The sequence below is a fragment of the Clarias gariepinus genome, chromosome 4 (genome assembly GCF_024256425.1).
Source record: "Clarias gariepinus isolate MV-2021 ecotype Netherlands chromosome 4, CGAR_prim_01v2, whole genome shotgun sequence".
Taxonomy (NCBI): domain Eukaryota; kingdom Metazoa; phylum Chordata; class Actinopteri; order Siluriformes; family Clariidae; genus Clarias; species Clarias gariepinus.
The window spans coordinates 16,434,770-16,457,083 of NC_071103.1; the positions used below are offsets into that span (position 1 = coordinate 16,434,770).

General features: G+C 38.4%; 1 protein-coding gene across 3 annotated transcripts in view; it reads left to right on the forward strand.

Annotated features, from left to right (window-relative positions):
- osbpl3b (oxysterol binding protein-like 3b) overlaps positions 1 to 22,314 on the forward strand; it is a 68,057-nt gene that overhangs the window by 40,788 nt on the left and 4,955 nt on the right. For 2 of the 3 annotated variants that reach the window (XM_053494173.1, XM_053494174.1), the window contains 14 exons: positions 957 to 1,121; positions 2,682 to 2,793; positions 3,021 to 3,124; positions 4,009 to 4,101; positions 5,804 to 5,963; positions 7,351 to 7,481; positions 9,263 to 9,370; positions 12,119 to 12,256; positions 12,914 to 13,007; positions 13,158 to 13,381; positions 16,293 to 16,430; positions 16,539 to 16,602; positions 16,712 to 16,790; positions 19,886 to 20,030. In XM_053494173.1, the coding sequence (XP_053350148.1) occupies positions 957 to 1,121; positions 2,682 to 2,793; positions 3,021 to 3,124; positions 4,009 to 4,101; positions 5,804 to 5,963; positions 7,351 to 7,481; positions 9,263 to 9,370; positions 12,119 to 12,256; positions 12,914 to 13,007; positions 13,158 to 13,381; positions 16,293 to 16,430; positions 16,539 to 16,602; positions 16,712 to 16,790; positions 19,886 to 20,030 (1,755 nt within the window). The remainder of the gene's footprint in view (positions 1 to 956; positions 1,122 to 2,681; positions 2,794 to 3,020; positions 3,125 to 4,008; positions 4,102 to 5,803; positions 5,964 to 7,350; positions 7,482 to 9,262; positions 9,371 to 12,118; positions 12,257 to 12,913; positions 13,008 to 13,157; positions 13,382 to 16,292; positions 16,431 to 16,538; positions 16,603 to 16,711; positions 16,791 to 19,885; positions 20,031 to 22,314) is intronic. The other variant, XM_053494175.1, reaches the window with a different exon arrangement.

Here is a 22,314-nt window from a genome sequence, read left to right on the forward strand (position 1 = left end):
GGTAGCACTGTAGCCTCATTTTCTAAAGTCAAGGGTTTGAGTACCACCTTCGGGTCTGTGTGTGTAGAGTTCACATGTTCTACCAGTATTTGCTGGGTTTCCTCCCATAGTCCAAAGCCAGACGGATTAGGCAAATTGGTGTTTCCAAAGTCTGCATGCGTGTGTGTGTGTGTGTGCTAGTGTGTCCTGCAATGGACTGTCCAGGGTGTACACCACCTAGTGCCCCGAGTTCCCTGGGATAGGCTCCAGATCTCCTCAGACCCTATACAGGATAAGCGGTATAGAAAATGAGTGAATAAGTGAGAGATTCCCCAGTAGAAAATTACATCTTTTTTATAAGGGTGTATTCTTATATGGTGTTCATAAACCCACAACAAGCAGAAATGTTTATTCTTTATGTCCTGCCATTTTTAAACCTTTGTAACCTGGCAATACAAGAGAGAGAACTTTTAATGTAAGACAAAAAGACCATGTATAATGGTAATTTTGTGAATGTAAAATTGGGCAGTGATCTGAAGAGTTTTGATGGTTTAGTTGAAAATAGCAAAGCATTTGTGACCTTGTGTAAATACATGCTTTATATTGAGTCTGGATCCATCTGGCAAATGAGCAAATGCTGTAAAATTTAAAAAAGCAGCATGATCTCTGTGTGAGGAATTCTGTCTTATATACACAAGAGTGTTATAATAGATTATAATAGAGCGTTATAATAGAGTTAGAATAGATACTTTATTGTTAGTATCAAGGCCATCTTGAGTCTGAGCTAAAAACAAAATATCATACTTCATGTAAGAAGAAATGTCCATTGATCCAGAATATTGGGCCACACTGTAAAATATAAAGCTAATTTAAAAAATCTAAATGTGCTTAGATAGGAGACACCCATAAATTCTCTAGAGGTACAGATCTGGAAAATGTGTGGAGTTGTTAATTTTATAATCTCTGTGCTATGACAGATCAAGTCTCAGGAGCTCTTTGATGAATGGGTCTGTAAGTTGCGTCACCACCGACTGTACAGGCAGAATGAGATTGCCATGCTGCCCCCTGAGAAACCGCTCTTCAGCCCTCACTTCGCTGCCACCTCATCTCCCAACTTCAATGAGAGCCAAGCTGCCAGAAAGGTAATTCTCAAGCACGGTTTGTATCTCAATTATTATTCAGTTCTCAGAGCTCATTTTTTAGTGTATGTAAATCCATCACTGGTTTATCCTGCTGTGAGTTTGAAGGACACATCTGTGCCTCGTGAAGAATACGTGAGGTTTAACACAGGACAGGACATGCTGGTTACTGTATGTACTGTAGGAAAAGAATCAGACAGGGTGGTGTAATGTGGTCTGAGATTCACTAAGAAACACAGAGATTCATTATATAAAGTAAGTTTCTCTATCCAAGATTGATTTATTTCTCTTACACTACAGCATCTGCCAACAATTAAATTTTTGCATTAATTGAAAATAGCGCATAGCTTATAGACAATTTTTTTAATTTTATTATTTAACCCTTAAACCTCAAGCAACACTGATCTGTGGTCAATAGTTTATTAAAAATTAACTGCTCATATGGATGCTGCTGGTGTGTGTTGATGAGTCGGATGATGGCTCAGACATTAAACTGTGCATTTAGGTTTTTAGATATTTCAGGCATAACTGACAGTTTAGTAATTTTAAAATGTAAAATTTTTTTTCAGCTACTAAATAAGGGAATAATCAAATGCTTACATTATTATTGTTGTTATTATTATTATTGGTCATCAAAACAAACAAAAAAAACTGACTGTAAAAAAATGTGATCATATCCATCTGTGCTCTTTCGTTGCCTATGTGACATATTTTTTTATTTTTTGTTTAGTCAAAATTATAACACGGCCACCCGCGCAAAGGGCAAATCTGCGGACAACTACAGTAGGCAGATTTATAGGACGGCCGTGGTTGCTAGGCAACCCCACCAATGCAATCAGAGGAGACAAGACTACACCTGTCCGGCAGGTTATTTAAACCCCCAGAAACCAGCACACTATGTGCGAACATAAAGGTTGCTCTGGTGTAGGGGAAAAGATAAAGAAAAGTAAAAAGATAAAGAAAAGTTAAAAAGATAAAGAAAAGTGAATAGATAAGGAAAAGAGAAAAGTGAAAATAAAAAGAGAGACCTAAAAAGAGAGACCTAAAAACACGGGAAAACAATCAGAAGTAAGGTGGCATTATAGTAACACACACCCTTTTCTGAACAGAAGAGAGTTAATTAGAGCGGTGTATACTGTAAGCGCCCTTACCTTGCGCTGCGTGGTGCTCACACGAGCCAATCATCCTTGGCCAAAATAAACACCCCACGTCCTAAAGATCCCTTATAAGTCCTGCATTGGGGATCCCACGCTTAACAACATACAGTACTTGGTGGCGCCATACAGTACATAAGCACCCCCTTGTAAGTATAAAAAGTATACGACACTGTATTTTCCACAAAAGAGGGGAAATGAGGTTGCTGCTAAGGGTGAAAAATAAACAACTTTTAAAGGCACTTTACAGCCTGTCTCAAGAAAACATTTGCCTCTATTTCTTTCATTGAATCTTAATAATTTAATATGAATTGAATATAAAATGAGGGATGGCTCAAAACATTTGTACAGAGCTGTATATTTTGGGATACAGCAACATTAATGCTTTTTGTTTTTGTTTTCAACTCAGCGTGCTTCTCTTGCCAAGCAGGCTTCTCTACACTCGCCCTTCACCTTCACCAGTCAAGCTAAGGTGGCCGCCTGGCTCCAGTGCTCTGACGACATGGACAGATGTTCTAAAGGTGTGTATGTGTACTGTGTGTATTGTATGTATGCACATCTTACTATAACTCACTCTTACAGTAGTGCCATGTCTCCTCATATGCTTCTTTTGTTCATGATTTTATGGACCTACCCATCTCCCACTCTCTTTCTGTTTTTCTCCTTCCTCTCACTCTTTCTCTGTTACACTCCGCATTCTCTCTTTCTCTCTCTCTCTCTCTCTCTATCTCTCTCTCTTTTACCACAGAGCTTACTGAGTGTGAGGCCCAGTTGCTAGACCTGAATCACCTGCTGAGGAGTATGGAGGTTCTACACCGCACCTATTCTGCGCCTGCTATCAATGCACTGCAGGTCTTATTCAATTTTTCATTCTACAACAGAATGGAGTCTGCTTTTCATTACACAGAACCTATTTTATGTGCAAATCAGTCTTATCAGGAAAGGAAGTGTCTTCAGGAAGTTCACAGTTAACGAACGCAGTGTGAGAGGAAATAGTCATAATAGTCAAAATAGGTTTTGTCAGTCCCACTGTGAGAGATGGAGGAAAACATTGTAAGTAATTATAGGCAAAAGTATGTTTTAGTTATATTTTGCCCACGTAAAAGTCCATAATATCTAATTAAATACCCGTGGTAAAAGGTGAAATATAGACATTATCTACCCAAGTAGAAGTTATTCATTAGATAATTACTTTGAAGCTTTCTGTTGCTACAAAGGTTCCAGTAGGCAAATATAAAGGTGTATTTATATTTTTAAAGTAAAATATTAAAAAAACCATTATTTATTTAAGGTATTTAAATATTAAATTTATTAAAATTAAAAGTTATTCAGAGATGCAAGCAGGAAAGTGAGTGAGAATACTTTATCTTAGCAAGACCACATCACTCAAACAGTAGTCAATCAGCAATTTAATAAATTATTATTATTACATACCAAAAGTATCAAGTGGTAAAAATGCCAGAGCAGACCAGGAAAGGAGTGTCAATTTGCAGCCTGAAAACCCAGACCAGAGGCCTGACAGTAAATGCATTTCCTCTTTTTTATAACCTTGCATTAGTAATAATGGTAAGATAATGCCTGACTCCACATCCAAATTGTTTGCCAATAAAACCGGATGTGCACAAGTCCATTTCCACATTAGTTGTTGCTGTTGTGATTTTGTGAAATCCATCCATCTGAACAGACACTGCTTTTGGATTATCATTTTACTTGTTTTTTAATTTCTCTACTTGCAGGCATTTGCATATGACAGCCCTAAAAAAGAAAAGAGACATCCCAGGAAGTGGCGTTCCAAACATTACAGCAAAGACAATAAAACAACCCTGCAGGTATTATGCCTTCTTATCTCCCGCCATGTATGATTGAAGGAGAACTTCACTGTTTATTTTGATATATTTGTTTGTTTAAAGATTCTGGTGCTAATTTGTTGGTTTGTGTCATATTTCTGCTGTTTCTGTGAGAAGTTGGCAGTTGGCCGCTCTGATAACACATTGTAATATTGCCAGTAAAATCACATATTAATAGGGAAAATACAGCCATATTAGACCTGAGATGATTGATGATTCTATTCAGGATGGTTGATGGGTTGTATCCGTCAAGATAGCTTTCATGTTTAATGATTTAAATGTCTGTCAAAAACCAGACGTGTGCAGCTTAATGATAGACAAAAATAAATCATGTTGTACACTGCCGGGCCAAAAAAAAAAGTCGAACTTGTTTTAGCTTTGATTTAGGTGTGCTGTGAAATGGCCAGTTGATGCGTGAAAGTGATTTAGCTACGGTCATCAGCTGACTTCATTTTATTGCCTCATAAAGTTGCTGAATCTAGACCTGGCCAACTGAAGCAACAGATCATAACTGTACCTTCTTTTTTGGACCAGACGGTGTATTTCCTAATGTTTTTATTTTTAAGCTTTATTGTAGTTCTGCGTAATTCTTATTAACCTGTTGTATGACTTCAGCAGCTTGTATGTGCTTTTCTTTTAAATGTAAAACATTGTTGCCTGTAAAACATGAACATTTTTCTTTAAATCATGAAAATGTAAATAAAAATTAGGATAAATTAATAATAAGGATATTTGGTGCTGTATAACAGAGTATATGCAAATAGAATCCAAATAATTTATTTCATTATTACATTTCATGGTGTGAATTTCATGTTAAATAGTTAATACCGTATTATTTATTAATAGAACAGTATTTTATGAAATAAAAATAATTTATTTGATTATCACATATTAATTAGAATAGAGGTATGCAAATTTCATGCTGATTTCTTCAGCACTAGCATGAATATATTTATCTGTGTGAGAATTTTATTTTTAAAAAGCCATTTAGTCAAAGAATATTACGAATATGAGAACAGTTCCCACATATTGCATAGTTTTCAGCAATGGCAATACCCGTAAATGAAATAACACTGAATATGCTTTTGTCATGCTTTCTGAAGAAGACATAAAAGCCTTAAAAATCACAAGAGGTTCGCAAATGGACTGACTCCTACTGTTAAAAGTGTTTTTAAAAGCTAAAACGAAGCAGACTTTCAGCTATTTGTATGGTAATGATTATACAGTTCATTATACTTTGTTCATCTGGAGCCATAATTGTGTCATATGGGCTTTTAATTTCAGTACCTAAAATATTCTACTTCCAAATCATATCATCACATGAACCTTTTCAGCAACTCTTTTAGCAATGTGTCACTTTTTTTCCCTGTTTTTTTTTTTTACTTGAGTAACTGGGGCTGATTTTAGTTCCTGTGGGGTGTTCAAGGCAAACCGGGACTTGTGATGAACACAAGGATTGTGTTTTTTTGGGACTGATTGACATTTACAGAGGAATTCGAGGACAGTATGGAGACTCTTAGCTGCAGTAAAACATTTTAAAGTAGCTTGTATACCTGTGAATGATCATACACCCATGGTGACTCACAGAGCCCACTGCAGTCGTGACTACTCAACATTCTTGTTTCTGACAAACTTGAATAACTGTGTGACTTGTGCTGCCATTTCCTCTCTCATCCTCTTGCAGGTCCCCAGCTGTATCTCCTCAGGTTCTGTACGTCTCCATGCCTCCAATCCCAACCTCTCTTCTGCTGATCTGGTCATCGAGAAAAACTATCCAGAGCCCCTTGACTTGCCCTTAGACGTGTCCAAACTGCAAGAAGATTTTTGCCGTGTGGCCAACAGCTGTGAGTTCTGCAGAGATTCATAATATCTCTGTATTACAGAAGCATCTTGCCAATATACAGCAGTTTTTCTAAATTGAATCATCTATGCAAAAATTTGTATTTAGGGGCCTGGCATTCAATTAGGGGCGTAGTGGTTTTCTGCCTTATAAATCCGGGGTTTCCTCCACCCGCATGTGACTCTAAGTGTTAAACGCTCTGTTATGAGTAGTGCTGTGCTCACACTTTTAAGAGGTTTCTCCTTCCGTCTGGCTTCTGAGAGAACAACTGTTTTAGGAGGAAATGCATTTGCATAGATATTTTTGTGTCGCTTTGTTATTATACAGTGTCTAATATTAGAAGACTCTAAGTTGAAAACCCTTAACATGTTCCATACTTGCATTATAAATGGATTTTTGTGTAAATGCAGGCTGCAAGTTAATTCTCTCATTAGTGTAACTGTATGTAGGTACAGTACAGACTTAAAAGCGTGGAGCATGTCATGCTGCTGAATTAATTATTTTATCTAGAGATTCATAATTTCTGAACCTAATTACAATATTTCTATTCTTTAACTGATATAAGGATCAGTTTTTTGCTCTATATAATATGAACAGTGTTGCAGGACTACTTCATTTAGCCACTTCATTTGCATCATGTGGCACAATTAATTATTGTACCAAATTTGTTCTTGGATTGTTGTGATTATATTATTCCTATGCTCAAAAGCAAATCTTTGTATGGTTAAGGATTATTGTAATGCAGTTCTCTAAAATTACATTGTCTGAGATGTACTGAGATTAAGGTTGCAGCATTTTTATTCACTGAGTTAGGTTTACACACTGATCAGCCATAACATTAAAACCACCCACAGTAGGTTCTGGGTCCACCTTGTGCCACCGGGGCAGTTCTGGCCCCTCAGGGTCTCTAGGAGTGTGTTGTGTTGTCTGGCACAAGGACCCTGCCAGTGGATCCTTTGGGTGCTATGGGTAGTGGAGTGTATTTTGTGCTTGTGTTTTAATCCAAGCTGCGCACAACCTTAGGCTTTAGGTCTTAGCCTCCCACTTAAATCTGAGTTCCTGACTCAAGTAACTTTGTTGATTTAAAAACATATATATCATCTGATATTTAAATTTTAAGATATTTTAAGATGAGTCGTAAAGCCTCGATGCTCAGTAAGGTTGAATGCATTTTTATATTTTGCATGTTTTATGTACTGTATATATTTATTTATTTTGCTCCAGAAAACCTGAAGTGGAGCTGTACTGGTCTCATGGGTTTTTATGACAAGTGTGCAAAACCAAGCCACAGTTTTATAGATGACTCACACAAGAGATGAGACTATTGACACTTGGCAGATTTTACGCATTCTGTCAGGAATAAAGATTTTTGAATGTGTTTATGATTCCAGTGCACACAAACCTGAAGTCGGCGCTAGGCTCCTTGAAGTTAGAGAAAGAGAAACTGAGGCAGATGATGGAGCAGGAGACATGCACAGCTCCTTCTGCACAGCTCCTGGGACTGAAAAGTGCTCTAGCATCTGTAAGCTGGTTACACACACATACAATATCTTTCTTGTTTTCTTTTTCCTTTTTACATTGTCTACTCTGCATGTGCTTTTTAACACCCTGCTACCTGCATATTGCCTTCACAAGCTGGATGCTTTAAATTATATGAGCTGTCCTGCTTAATTAACAATTGCAAAGTAGAATTTGGGTTGATTTCACTGTGATGCAATGTAATGGCTGATTTTAAATCATTTGGTACTCAAATATTATATGAATTGGATTGCTGAGCTTGTTGACCTAGAATCGGAGTTGCCAAAATTTTTAAGCAGACAACCTCAAATGGACAAATTAACATTAAATTTTCTGTGATGTTAATCTTTGTCTACCCGACATGTTTTATTACAGATGTTAGGATTAGAATTTGGGACTATTGTAATATTTGAACATTTAATCATTGTAACGATTGATTATAGTCAGGATAATGAAGAAGAAGAAGAAGCTTTTATTTGTCACATATACATTATCAATATAATAATCATACATTCCATCCATCCATCTGTAGTAGGTACCTCTGTAGTCCAACTATGGACAGTGGAGGCCAATTGGGACCATTGTATTTTTTCACATTTTACATTTTTTACAACCTTGTTCTAGGCCTGATCAGCACGGATCGTGTTATGGACTGTCATGCACTAAGAGTAATTTATGACAGTCTTACTGTATTCTAGTAACACGCAATATACTGTAGGTGCCTGAAGAAAAAACAAAAAGTACAGTTTTGACTCCACAGTCCCTTCTAACTGGAAGGGTGAGCTTGATAGTTTTTCAAAAGGTCAGAGATTGTGTTTGAAAGCACAGATCTTGTTTCCCCTGTCACATACAGTTTTAAGCAAGATAAAAGGAGGAAAAACATAGCAGAGCGGAAGGAAACGAACAAGGAACTTTGCCCATATTATTACTAAACCCCTACGCTAGTGCAGCATGCCAGGATAAAGAAAAAGGCTAAATGACACAAAAAAAAAATGTGACCCACATTTAAATGGCATGGTTGCTTAGTGACTGACTGCTTGTTGAAAAATACATCCTTTTCCTAAACCTACTCTAAAGTATAGACCAAAAATCCTCAAACATTAGTGAGGAAGTGAGGAATAACACCAAACAATGCCTTTTTTTTGTCGCATTCCAGGACAATCATTTCCAGCTGTTTCTTTACTGTAGTTCATCCAGTCCTGTCAGAATTACAGTGATCACAAATAATAGCTTGGGATACTTAAAACCTTGCATTATGCTGTTTCAAGCCACTGTTCCTGTTTCTCAGTGGTTTTTAGTGTCACTTCACACACCTCCAAGTCAGAGTTTTGAGAAAGTTCAGCAATCCCAACTGCTAATTATGAGTTTGGCAAAGGTGCCTTTTTGAATGCTTTTAAACTCTTAATTACTATCATTCTGACATGACTTGAATGCACCACTACAACTACACTCTGCTATTTTGTACTCATACTCTGAGGTAAAACTTTTATACGTTCTTTAATAGGACATCAAGAGGTGGACACCTAAGCTAGACTGTAGAAAATTACTACTTTTCAGTTTGAGAATTTTACTGATGGCACTTTGAGTCTTGGCAATAAGCAGAATCATCTTTTTTTAATACCATGTTTTAATAAAAACACATTCAACAAGAGATGGTTATACAGTAAATGGGTTCTGTTTCAGGAGAGTGGAGAATCTTTTGGGAACACTTTGCTGTGTGTGCGTGTGTATGTGTGTGCGTGCGTGCACGCTCATGCTTGTGCTGGTTGCTCTTTGCTTTTGCAGGCTTTAGCACAGAACTCTGATTTGAGAGAGCGCCTCTGCAAGATACACATAGAGTCGCATATCTCAGATCCCACCGTCCTTAAAAACTTCAGCGCTGGCTCGCTGCAGGTGGGTGAGGAATACATTCATACTGTACCAACCGCACAGTCTTCAGCATCCTTCCTTGATTCCAGGAAAAGCCATTGGCATGGGTTGATCCGTTTTTATAGATGAAACACAAAGAAGGGTTGACTCAGTCCTTCTGCTACTTCCAGCTGTTGTTAGCAACGACTAAACATGTGCTTAGAAACTCCGACCATTTCTGTGAATCATCAGGAAAAATTATTTAGAACTATGTAGGGGAAAAACAAAAAAATCCAAAATAGTTCTCTGTGTAGGCGTATGATATTTATAGATTAAAGCTGGGCTTGACATGGTGTGATTTTCAGCCAGATTTTGCTGTCACAGATAATAAATAAATAAATAAATCTTCACCCGTGAGCTTCATCATGATTGATTTAGTGCCAGTGTGACCAGAGGAAGGCGACCTCATACTGTAGTTCTGCCATTATCTGTTTTGTTTTGTTTTGTTTTTTAAAAGGGGAGTGCTACTACAGTTCAAGATACACAATATGATATGAAGCTCCGAGATAATATGCAAGTGGCAAAGGAGAAATGAAAACCAAACATGAAATTCCACAGAAAAATTTCAGTATTACCCCAAGCTCACATAAAAAACGCCTCTGTTTATGCAACACTATTTCACACTATAATCCCCAATCACAGTGACTGATGTAAGTACAACATATTCATTCACAAGTCTATCCTCAGAGCATCTTCATTGTTTAATCTGGCATGAAGCACATTATCACACGCTGTCCTAGAATTTGATAGAAATTTGTTTTGCACAGTGTGACAGGAAATAATTTTCAAACAACATGATAATCACACCATGTTAAAATAGCATACGGGTAGATTCAAGGAATTTTTACGTTGTTTTAAATAGGGCACATTTCTGTACATGAACTTCAGGAAGCAATCTGATAAATGGTCTGAGCAAGTGACGCTAGAATACCGCGGACGTTTTTTTGATCGATCCAGCAGGTTTTGACAAATTACAAAAAAAAGACATCATACTATTGTAAATAAAAAAAAATTAAGAATGTCATTAAAACATTACATTTCACTATTGTCTCAATACTTTTAAATGCTACTGTATATATTCAGTACATAAACCGATCAGCCGTAACATTATGACCACCTATCTAGTATTGAGTAGGTCCTCCCTTTTGCCACGAAACAGTGATATTGTATAGTGTATTGTGTATTCTACTGGATCCGACAACATGGGCCAGTTTGTTCACTGCTTTTCCTTCCGTGAATTTTGGTATGTCCTAATCACTCCAGACCAGAAATTTCCCTCAAGAGTTGCCGTTTTGAGCTTATCTTCTAGCAATCAAAACTTGGCCCATGTCGAAGTCACTCATATCCTTAAGTTTGCTCATTTTTTTCTGCTTCCAATTAATCAACTTTAGGAAAAAAGTTAGTTTTATTAGGCCTGCTGCCTAATATATCCCGCCCACTTCCACCATTGTAACGAGAGATTAAGAATTTACAGTAGCTACTGTGAGAAGGGCCAAATTGTAATGGATAGACAACTGGGTCAGAGCAACTCCAAACATGCAGCTCTTGTGGGATGTTCCCACACTGCAATTGTCAGGACATACCAAAAGTGGGGGGGACCCACTCAATATTAGGCAGGTGGTCATAATGTTAAGGCTGATCAGTGTATACAGTGTTGTTTTAAACCACCCCTCATTTCTTTATATTCAATTTAATTAAATGATGTAGACTAAATTAAAGAAACAGGAAGAAATACTTTACTGTGCAAATGGGTTGTTTATGTAACAACCTTAACAGCAATCTCTTTTCTCCTCTCGTTTGTTCCAACCACTCAGAAACGCATTCAGCATCACTAGTGTACTAATCACTCACCTGATTATTCATCATCAACACTTGTTTCTTACTGATTCAGGCCTTAAATTAGATGTTTTTAGGCTTGAATGATTCATAGGTCACTGTGTGGCTTAACAAACAAACAAAGAATTTTACTGTAAAACTGGTCAGGTACAGGGACTGAACTAAAAAAATAGTTCAAAAACTTGCCAAAAATGAGAGCCAAAAAGGTCCTCCAGGAAGCCTGGAGAACAATACTTCAAGGCTTTATTTAAAGTACAATACAGTCTGGATCTTTGGAAATAAAATATGAAGAAAAGAAAAGAGAGACGGAAAAAAAGACTTTGCACAGGACTATAAATACAATATTCAGATGAGTATAGAGAAAAAAGGTAGGATACGTTTGTTCTGTTTTCTTATTACAGTACATGATAAAAAAAATTAATATTTTTACAGTTGAAAATATTGTACCATAGTCTAAGCATACGTAAGACTGGATATTCATTCATTGACTCGTTTGAAGTTGGCGCTAGTTAAGAAAGTTCCTTGACAACACATACACAGTCAAACTCCCACACTTGCAAAACATATCACCCTTGGTATTTCCTGTGGTTTACTCTGTCAGCAGTGTGCTTTCTGAATCAACGCCTTCTTTCTGCACTAATTAGCATGGCTTGCAGTACGAGCCTATAGCTTTCTTTTTTAGATTCACAAACCATGATTGCTTCTAGCATCTTTGCTAATTAGGTTTGGCCATGTTTCTTCTATTAACAAGTATAGGAGTAAGTTGTATTTGGTGAATAAATTTACTTAGATTTCTAATGTCTTTAAGATTCCTGTTTGATCTGGTTAAATGCTTATAAGTAGATATCTCAGAGCGATATAGCTGCATTTCTACTATGCTATGACTTGCCCTTTCAGAAGCAGGACTCCTTAGACTGCTCCCGCCACCTCGTCCACCAGGCGTCCAACGAGAGCCGAGCTTCCATTACAGAGTCCCTGTCCGAGTTCTTTGACGCTCAAGAAGTTTTGCTTTCAGCAAGCTCCTCTGAGAACGAGGTGAGGACCTCTGTGACCAAACATACTGTAACGCCATTTTATTTTATATAACTTGTGTGGGACTATTTCTATGAATGTTACTATGGTGCGAGCTATGCCCACTTTCACTGCTGCGGATGTGTGACTCATATCCTGGGAGTAGGATAGTTTCTAGTTCGCAGTTGACTGGTGTTTGATGCTACCAGTCAACAGTATGCTGGATGATGTTGTATAAACCAATCTTAGATATTTCAGGTTCAAGGCATCTGCATGTTGATTCTCTATCGTTTTTTTTGTTTTTTTTTGCTTCAGGCAGACATGTCCAAGCAGAACTCCAGTAGCAGAAGTAATGTGAAAATGAAGCTAATTGCTTGCTTCTAAAAATACCTCTCCAAAGAGCAGAGTGAAAATTTGTTCCCATCCCTTGAGAGTCAGTCTCTCTCTCTTTCTCTCCTCCACGCCTACTCTCAAATTCAATCATACGAACATGCTTCGCACACTTGAGTGAGACTTTTGAGTGAGAAAAAAATAGGAGCAGAGGGATCAGTGCTCCCCAGGCATGTGAGTTACCTGCTGTGAGCAGGAGGTGTTAATCGGACAAGACAGCAGAACTTCTGCGATAAAGCTCTCTCTCTCTCTCTAACTCTGCCTGTCTTCTCTCTCTCTTTTTCTCTTTAGCCATCAGAAGATGACTCGTACATCAGTGATGTCAGCGATAATATCTCCATGGACAACTTCAGCAACGAGGTCCAGAATGAGAGAACTGATCCAGGTGGCTCAGGCATTTCACTTCATTTAATTTCCTCTTGTTTATTTCAGTTGAAGTAAAAATTGATGCACCAAATAAAGCCCCTTCATTTAACATTCTGATTGTCAAGAATAATCTCCCTTATCCAATGTACTGTATATGCCCTTTTCTTAGACTGTGTTGCCCGCCGTTCTGTGCTCCCCTCTCCAAGCCCAAACACCAGCAACATCAGTCTGTGGAACATTCTGAGGAACAACATAGGAAAGGACCTGTCTAAGGTGGCTATGCCGGTGCAGCTGAACGAGCCGCTTAATACCCTGCAGAGGCTATGTGAGGAACTGGAGTACAGTGAGCTGCTTGATCAAGCTGCAAATACACAGGACCCGTTTGAACGCATGGTATCTGTCAGGACATACCGTACACATACACATACTTTACATGTACACTCATCAGCCATAACTTTAAAACCACCGCCAGATGAATTGAGCAACATTGATTATTAATTAAATAACAGTAAACTGGTGACACATGGGCACCCAAGGCTCATTTATTCCAGTCCCCTGGTTTGATCCCGTAGAAAAGCCAAGTTTGCACTGAAATTGCTGAAAAAAGTTAATGCTGGCCCTGATAAAAAGGTATAAGAACCTTTCACTACAAATTGATTTTTATGGGGCTTAGCAGGCAAAGAGCTCAAGGTTTTGATCTAGCCTCCAATTTCCCCAGATCTCAATCCGATCGAGCATTCATGGGTTGTGCTGGACAAACAATTTAATCCGTGGAGGCCCTTCCTTGCAGGTTACAGCACCATGGCACACCTTCAGATGAGTTGTTGACTCATGCTTCAAGAGGTCAGAGCCTACAAGGGAAACCTCCAAAATAGGCTGTTTAATTGTTAATTGTTAACTGTTTTAGTGTTATGGCTGATTGGTATACCTGTGTATGACATGATTAATAAATAATAGCATGTCTATGACATTAATAATACATTGGTTTTTAAAACAATAATCTATCAATTTTACTGGCTTATATAAAATTTTTTAATTGAAATCATAAAGCTGTAAAAGAGGTATATACAGTCAGTGCGTCTATTTGCACAGCTTTCCAGGAGGGACTGAACTTCTTATTTAAAATAATACATTGTATATTCTGTCACACAGATACGTCCAGTCATCTACATTATCTTGCCTCTGTTGAGTCATGTGTCTGATTTACAGTGTCAGTTACAGTTAGCTGATCATGTTTACCATTACTGAAGCTGTGCCTTTTAAAGGCCAGTCTAATCTGAGCTCATCTCTGACATCTGATGTCTCTTGCCCATGACTGTGTCATTACTATAATGAAGTGATCTATTTTGTGAGGAAAGTGGCTAAAGTGAGCTTTGTCCAGCGCCTCTTTGTCCAGCACAGATCTACAGACATACAGACAGATAATGGAAGTGGAGCTTGCTATGCTTCCTGGAGTATTCACTGTGAGGCTTTTAGTGTGTGGCTTCTCCACTGTAAAACCATCAGACTATAGAAGGCTTATGTAATGCATTGTGTACATTGATTGACTTAAATGCAAAGCTTTTTCCCATTAATGATTGTAAGTAATAAAGAAATTGTTTTGTCAGAACAAAACGTGACCGTTAGAGCAAGAGTCCCAGGAAAAAGTGTTCAGAACAGTGTAATGGAGAGTTAATTGCCTTAGTCGGGTTAGTGGCTTTCATTAAAAGCTGCACAAAGCTTTCCAGTCACTGCTCAGTGTTGGCTGAGTGGATCTGAGTGAACTAGCTCACTTCCACCATATCATCCATTAGAGGAGCTTTCAAAGTGGCCACACTCAGGCACTCTGTGTGAAAGAGTATTTCCAGTACTCATTATAGAGGAGAGGGAGAGGCAGCGGTGGACTTTAATGGCTTGATCAGTATTGTCTCCAGCTTTAAGAAGCATCAATGCTTTAGTGATGACATTTATATATCTTGGGTAACTATGCTTCACTTTCTCAAATGTCCAAACTTCAGGAACTTTGAGAATGCACACATGAGCCAGGTGCCAAGTCCAGTTTGTCACTGTTAAAATTTTCATCTCGGGCTGAAATTTTTTGGCCATTAGGTGTTAAAGGAATTATTTTTATTAGCATAGTATCAGCATATCAACTAGTTAAATCTTTGTAGGATTTATGTAGAATGGTCATTGTTGAACTGGTACTGGAAGTATATTTTAAAGGACATACAAAATAGTAACAAGTTGGACATGTACAGTAATGGTGGCGGCAGTGTCTCCCTATCTAGGCAGACTGGCTTTGAATTCTTCTTGTTCCAACTGCTTTTGAACTTGAGTAATGGTGCTGGTTGGTAGGTAATGTATGAGGGTGAGTCAAAACGTACCCACACTCCAGTTATATTAAAACACCACAGTCACTGCTGTGCAGGTGTAAACGTGTTGCATCAGTTCATTTGTACTACGGTGTCACAAAAATGGATGGCCCACTTGTGATTTTCACAAAATAAGAGCAGCATGCAGTGATTCGTTATATGTGGTTTGAGGGTGTACCTGGTGCCGTTATTCTTTAAATACTTTGTGTGCAGTAATATCTCCAAACTAATTTTGAACCAATACTCTAAGGAAGGTTAACATTTTAAGAGAATGGTTACTGGTGAGTAACTAAGTATATAATGTAAACATTGACCAAAAAAAGTTCAAAAGTCAACCACTAGCTAGAAAATTGATGCTTACAGTTTTCTGAGATTCTCAAGGGCCAGTATTGGAACATTATCAGGAAAAAAAGGTTAATTAACAGTGCTCATTACAGCGAGATGTTTATTGAAGAGATGAAGCCTAAACTTCAGATTAAACACAGATGACTACTACCCAAGGGCGTTGTGACCTTGCATGACAATGCACGTCCACACACTACTGCCTAAACTGCCGACATTCTGCAAAAACTTTGTTTTGAGGTCTTAAAGCATCCTCCCTATAGTTTTGATCTTGCTTTATTTGACTTTCACCTGTTTGATTACCTGAAGCCCTAAGAGTATGAAGATTTACTTCTGATGAAGAAGTGAAGACAGCGGTGCATTCGTGGTTCGCAGCTCAGCCTAAAACATTTTTATGAGTCAGTTTGGAAGCTTGTTGGCAGAAAGTGAATTGAAAAGCAAGAAGATTATGTAGAAAATTTATGTGTTTGTTTTTTCTAAAAGTTAATTAAAATAAATTATTATGGATAATTTTTGATTCCCCCTTGTATTCGTATATTCGCACAAGTGTTGTACTGTATAAACCTGGATGGATAGAGATCAGTGTCTAATTGTGTTGTGTGAATGCGTAGGTGTACATTGCAGCATTTGCTGTCTCGGGCTATGCCTCCACTTACTACAGAGCAGGAGGGAAACCTTTCAACCCAGTGCTGGGGGAGACGTACGAGTGTGACCGACCAGATAAAGGATTCCGCTTCATAGCAGAGCAGGTATGATTATGTTAATGCAGGTTACACGCTAGGTTTGTTTATGTATATATTTACAATTATGACACTCTGGGTTCTGTCATTTGTTTGTTATTCTTTGATTTACTGTAGGTTAGCCATCATCCTCCTATATCTGCATGCCATGCTGAATCGAAAAACTTCATCTTCTGGCAAGGTAAAATAACAGACACAGGTAGATATGTTTGTAGTGCAAATGGGCTCTGAGGCTCTGTAGGCAGATGACTCTCAAAGTGACCTTGAGGTTTTTTGTGTGTTGCATTCAGATGTGAGGTGGAAGAACAAGTTCTGGGGGAAGTCCATGGAGATTGTCCCGATTGGCACCACTCATGTCGTGCTCCCTGGGTAAGTGCTGCGATACTGAGACTATGTTTCTGTCACACCAATACGCATTAAGACTGATTTTTACATATGTCCTATACCATGCAGTTTTCTTTCAGTTGGATTGTTTTTGCACCACTCTACACAATTCCTTATTTGTACATAAACATGCCTCTCCTTATTGAAACTATAAATACTGTTATGTACAGATCCATATGCTGGAGGTTTATTTAACAAACAAAATAAAAAAACAAGGGCAGGTCAATCCCGGTCAAAATTAAATGTAGACAGAATGTGAACAAGTCTGAAGTTTAGGTCGGGCAAAACACGGTCATAAACAAAATCACATAAAATCTAAAAAAAAAAAAAAAAACTCAGGTTTTGCACCACACCCAAGGTCTTATATATGCTTTATATGTTGGAAAACCTTGAAAAAAGATTTGCTATATTCATAGGCAGTAACTATGAAATTCATTCAAAATTCATGAAAGGGCGCCCTCTAGTGCTATGGAGGGGGATTGTCTATTCAATTTAATTCAATTTTATTTGTATAGCGCTTTTAACAATTGGCATTGTCCCAAAGCAGCTTTACACAATAAAAATAATTATTTAAGTTTGGATGGAACTTGAATGTGTATGAATCAAAATGGTCAGATGGTTCCTAGTGAGCAAGCCGAGGGCGACAGTGGCAAGGAAAAACTCCCTGAGATGGTAATAGAAAGAAACCTTGAGAAGAACCAGACTCAACAGGGAACCCATCCTCATCTGGGTGAAACAGAGAGCAGGAATTGATCTGCATTCATACTGTGTGTTAGTTGGCAGGCAGTTTAGCATAACAGTTGATGGAAATTGATGTTAATATGGAGTCCAGTTAGTTATTGAAAACTCAGGTAGACTTGTATAAAGTTCCAGTCCTGAACTATTGAACAGTCAAGTCCTCAGAGAAACAGCTGCCAACACCAGTTGAGGCCAGAACCATCTTCTAGGTAGAGAGAACCATCCACACACACGGGGCATCCATGTGACGAGATCTCCAACCAGAAGCGGGGCACCAGGATGGGTCAGACAGGTCCGGAGGGCAGAGGGAGTCTGGTTCACTGGCAGCTCAGGAACCACATGTGTAGCTCAACAGAGAGGGAGAGAGAGAGGGAGGGGGAGAGAGGGAAGAGAAAGAGCAGAAGAGATAACAGTTGGGTCTGGTCACAGTCATATAATGTATAATGTAAATGTATATTTACTGTAAAGTGCAAGCAGAGACTCCGGCAGGACTGACTATGGCAGCATAACTAAAAGGGAGAGCCAGAAGGAAACACAGACATGAGGGTTCCCTGAGATGTAAAGCAACCAATCACCTTACCGTCAACAAACCTGAGTGATCAATGAGAGTGAGGAAGACAGCATCTAAACATACCAGTTCACCATAATACTCTACGTCCATGAGTACCCCAGATCTGCTCCTTTACCTAAGGCAAATCTATTTTAAAAAATGCTTGATTAAATAAATAGGTTTTTATCCTGGACCTAAACACTGAGACTGTGTCTAAGTCCCGAACACTAATTGGAAGACTATTCCATAATTTTGGGGCTTTGTAAGGAAAAGCTCTGCCCCCAGCTATAGTTTTCATAATACGCGGTACTGATAAGCAGCCTGCATGATCGTAAGACACTAGCAGTTCGCTCAGATACTGCGGCGCAAGACCATTTAATGCTTTATATGTCAAGAGTAGTATTTTAAAATTAATGCGAAATTTCACAGGGAGTCAATGAAGTGAAGATAAGATAGGTGTGATGTGCTCGTATCTTCTGGTTCTAGTGAGGACTCTCCCTGCTGCATTCTGGACTAGCTGAAGCTTGTTTATGCACCTAGTTGAACAAGTCTAGTCTAGGTTAAATGTTACACATGGCTTAGTGTGATTTCTTCCAACTGTGAATGTCATGCTTCAGTTACAGTAAATGGAGATAAACTAATCAATTCAGTGACCTGTGCCAAAGTCAACCTGCAGAATTATTGAACTTACTTCTGTTTAAGATTTACACAAAACACACTCAGAAAAACATAGTTTTCAGAACTGCATATACTGAATAGTGGCAGAGCTTCATAATTTGAAGGGGTTTCCCCAGACATTACATAGGCTGATAAGGAACCAGAGGCAGAATATCCACATTTAAACATTTAACAGCTTTTATGTGAAGCCGAATTCACAAACAGGCGGCTTGGCTGCAGCTTTTCATGCTAACCACTACAACCACACCTGATTACAGTACATCGCTTTAATGAGCTCGTCTAGGTCTTAAAACAACTAATTGTGGCTTTTGCTTGGTTAGAAATTAAAACATGTATTCATGCCAGCCGTTTGTGTGTAAGACAAGACTCTCCTAGTTTAAGGAATCTTTTGTTTGCTAGATTTTTTTTAATGAATGCAACTTCTGTTGATTAATACAGGAAAGGGCATCAAATTAATGTACTTTATTTACTGCACACTGTATTATGGCATCAAGTGTCTCGGGTAGTGAGGAGGGGTATCCAGCATAAAACCTGTGCCAAGTTGTGCAGAAAAGCAGAAGGACCAACAACAACATTTACAGCGTACAACATTTACAGCGTACATCATTGACATGTTTTTATTTATATTCAAGTTCCTTTAAAATGAAAATACAAAGTTCTTTATGAATTGATCTGTATTAAAGATTTACTGTATTAAAGATTTAAGTTGCCTAAAACTAAATAATGTGCTGTTGGGCACAGAATGCACTAAGCAGGTTCTGGAAGACAATGATGTATTAAGCACTTGCACTATATGGAATAGGAAGCCATTTGGGATTTGGCCTTTTAGGAAGAGTGCTTTAAAATGTAATAAAAAAAAACTCCTGAAAGAAGGTGGGAGATTGTATGTGGATCTCGGGTAGTGTATGAAATATAAACATTTATTGAAAGCCTTATTTTTGGTTAATAAAAACAAATATAAATCGAACATTTCATGGTACAGTTGTGGCCTCGCCTTCTTTAGGTCTACAGTTAATAGTGTAGAGCTTTTGCAAACACCTGCCAATACTGTAAATGTTTTAGGTAATCAGTCATGACCTAAAGTGTTATTGTAACTACCCATTTTCTTTCCTAGCTTGGGAGACCACTATGAATGGAACAAAGTGACATCATGCATTCACAACATTCTGAGTGGTGAGCGCTGGATTGAACATTATGGAGAAATCTGCATAAAGAACTCCAGCAGCGAAATGTGTCAGTGTAAAGTCACCTTCCTCAAGGTGAGCTACATGTACATTTCCCCACATGATGACAGAGTGCTACAATGAAATCCTCGGGCTGTGTAACCTCGATCTCATTCACTGCGCTGTGTAATATTAAAGAACGATATATGTAATAAATCTAGCTAAACCTTAGGCATATATAAACATCCTGTACACCTGATTTATAGCAGCTGCTTCTGATTATCAGAAGATGTTGTATGATATACAGTGGTGTGAAAAACTATTTGCCCCCTTCCTGATTTCTTATTCTTTCGCATGTTTGTCACACTTAAATGTTTCTGCTCATCAAAAAACGTTAACTATTAGTCAAAGATAACATAATTGAACACAAAATGCAGTTTTTAAATGAAGGTTTACGTTATTAAGGGAGAAAAAAAACTCCAAATCTACATGGCCCTGTGTGAAAAAGTGATTGCCCCCCTTGTTTAAAAATAACTTAACTGTGGTTTATCACACCTGAGTTCAATTTCTGTAGTCACCTCCAGGCCTGATTACTGCCACACCTGTTTCAATTAAGAAATCACTCAAATAGGAGCTGCCTGACACAGAGAAGTAGACCAAAAGCACCTCAAAAGCTAGACATAATGCCAAGATCCAAAGAAATTCAGGAACAAATGAGAACAAAAGTAATTGAGATCTATCAGTCTGGTAAAGGTTATAAAGCCATTTCTAAAGCTTTGGGACTCCAGCGAACCACAGTGAGAGCCATTATCCACAAATGGCAAAAACATGGAACAGTGGTGAACCTTCCCAGGAGTGGCCGGCCGACCAAAATTACCCTAAGAGCGCAGAGACAACTCATCCGAGAGGCCACAAAAGACCCCAGGACAACATCTAAAGAACTGCAGGCCTCACTTGCCTCAATTAAGGTCAGTGTTCACGACTCCACCATAAGAAAGAGACTGGGCAAAAACGGCCTGCATGGCAGATTTACAAGGCGCAAACCACTTTTAAGCAAAAAGAACATTAAGGCTCGTCTTAATTTTGCTAAAAAAACATCTCAATGATTGCCAAGACTTTTGGGAAAATACCTTGTGGACCGATGAGACAAAAGTTGAACTTTTTGGAAGTTTGGACAATGCGTGTTCCGTTACATCTGGCGTAAAAGTAACGCAGCATTTCAGAAAAAGAACATCATACCAACAGTAAAATATGGTGGTGATAGTGTGATGGTCTGGGGTTGTTTTGCTGCTTCAGGACCTGGAAGGCTTGCTGTGAAAGATGGAACCATGAATTCTACTGTCTACCAAAAAATCCTGAAGGAGAATGTCCGGCCATCTGTTCGTCAACTCAAGCTGAAGCGATCTTGGGTGCTGCAGCAGGACAATGACCCAAAACACACCAGCAAATCCACCTCTGAATGGCTGAAGAAAAACAAAATGAAGACTTTGGAGTGGCCTAGTCAAAGTCCTGACCTGAATCCTATTGAGATGTTGTGGCATGACCTTAAAAAGGCGGTTCATGCTAGAAAACCCTCAAATAAAGCTGAATTACAACAATTCTGCAAAGATGAGTGGGCCAAAATTCCTCCAGAGCGCTGTAAAAGACTCGTTGCAAGTTATCGCAAACGCTTGATTGCAGTTATTGCTGCTAAGGGTGGCCCAACCAGTTATTAGGTTCAGGGGGCAATTACTTTTTCACACAGGGCCATGTAGGTTTGGCTTTTTTTTCTCCCTAAATAATAAAAACCATCATTTAAAAACTGCATTTTGTGTTTACTTGTGTTATCTTTGACTAATAGTTAAATGTGTTTGATGATCAGAAACATTTTGTGTGACAAACATGCAAAAGAATAAGGAATCAGGAAGGGGGCAAATAGTTTTTCACACCACTGTATTACTACGTCTGATATTGTTTAGGTAAATATTCCATCACGCTTGCTACTGTGGTTTATGAAGAAGCAACAGCATGCCGCGATTTGCTTTTCAAATTCTGAGAGACACTAATTGACATATTAACGCAGAGAGGCCACCCAGAGACTGAGAGATCCTTTAGCACAGGAATGGGACTGAATTTTGGAAAAAGAAATTGACACCGGCACGTTTCCAAAGGCACTGTATTTCTAAAGTTAAAGGTTACTCTAACAGAGAGAGATTGAGATAAGTACAGGTTAAGAGACATAAAGTGAGTGGAGAGAGAAAGAAGTGATGAATGAAGGTTTATTTTTATTGTTTCCCCACTGATGTCTCAGTGGTGCCATCTGCTGAAATTCAAGGACACATACTGCCTGTAATCTGTCTTTAGACTCATGTAGCGATCTTACTATGAATTGTATAAATTA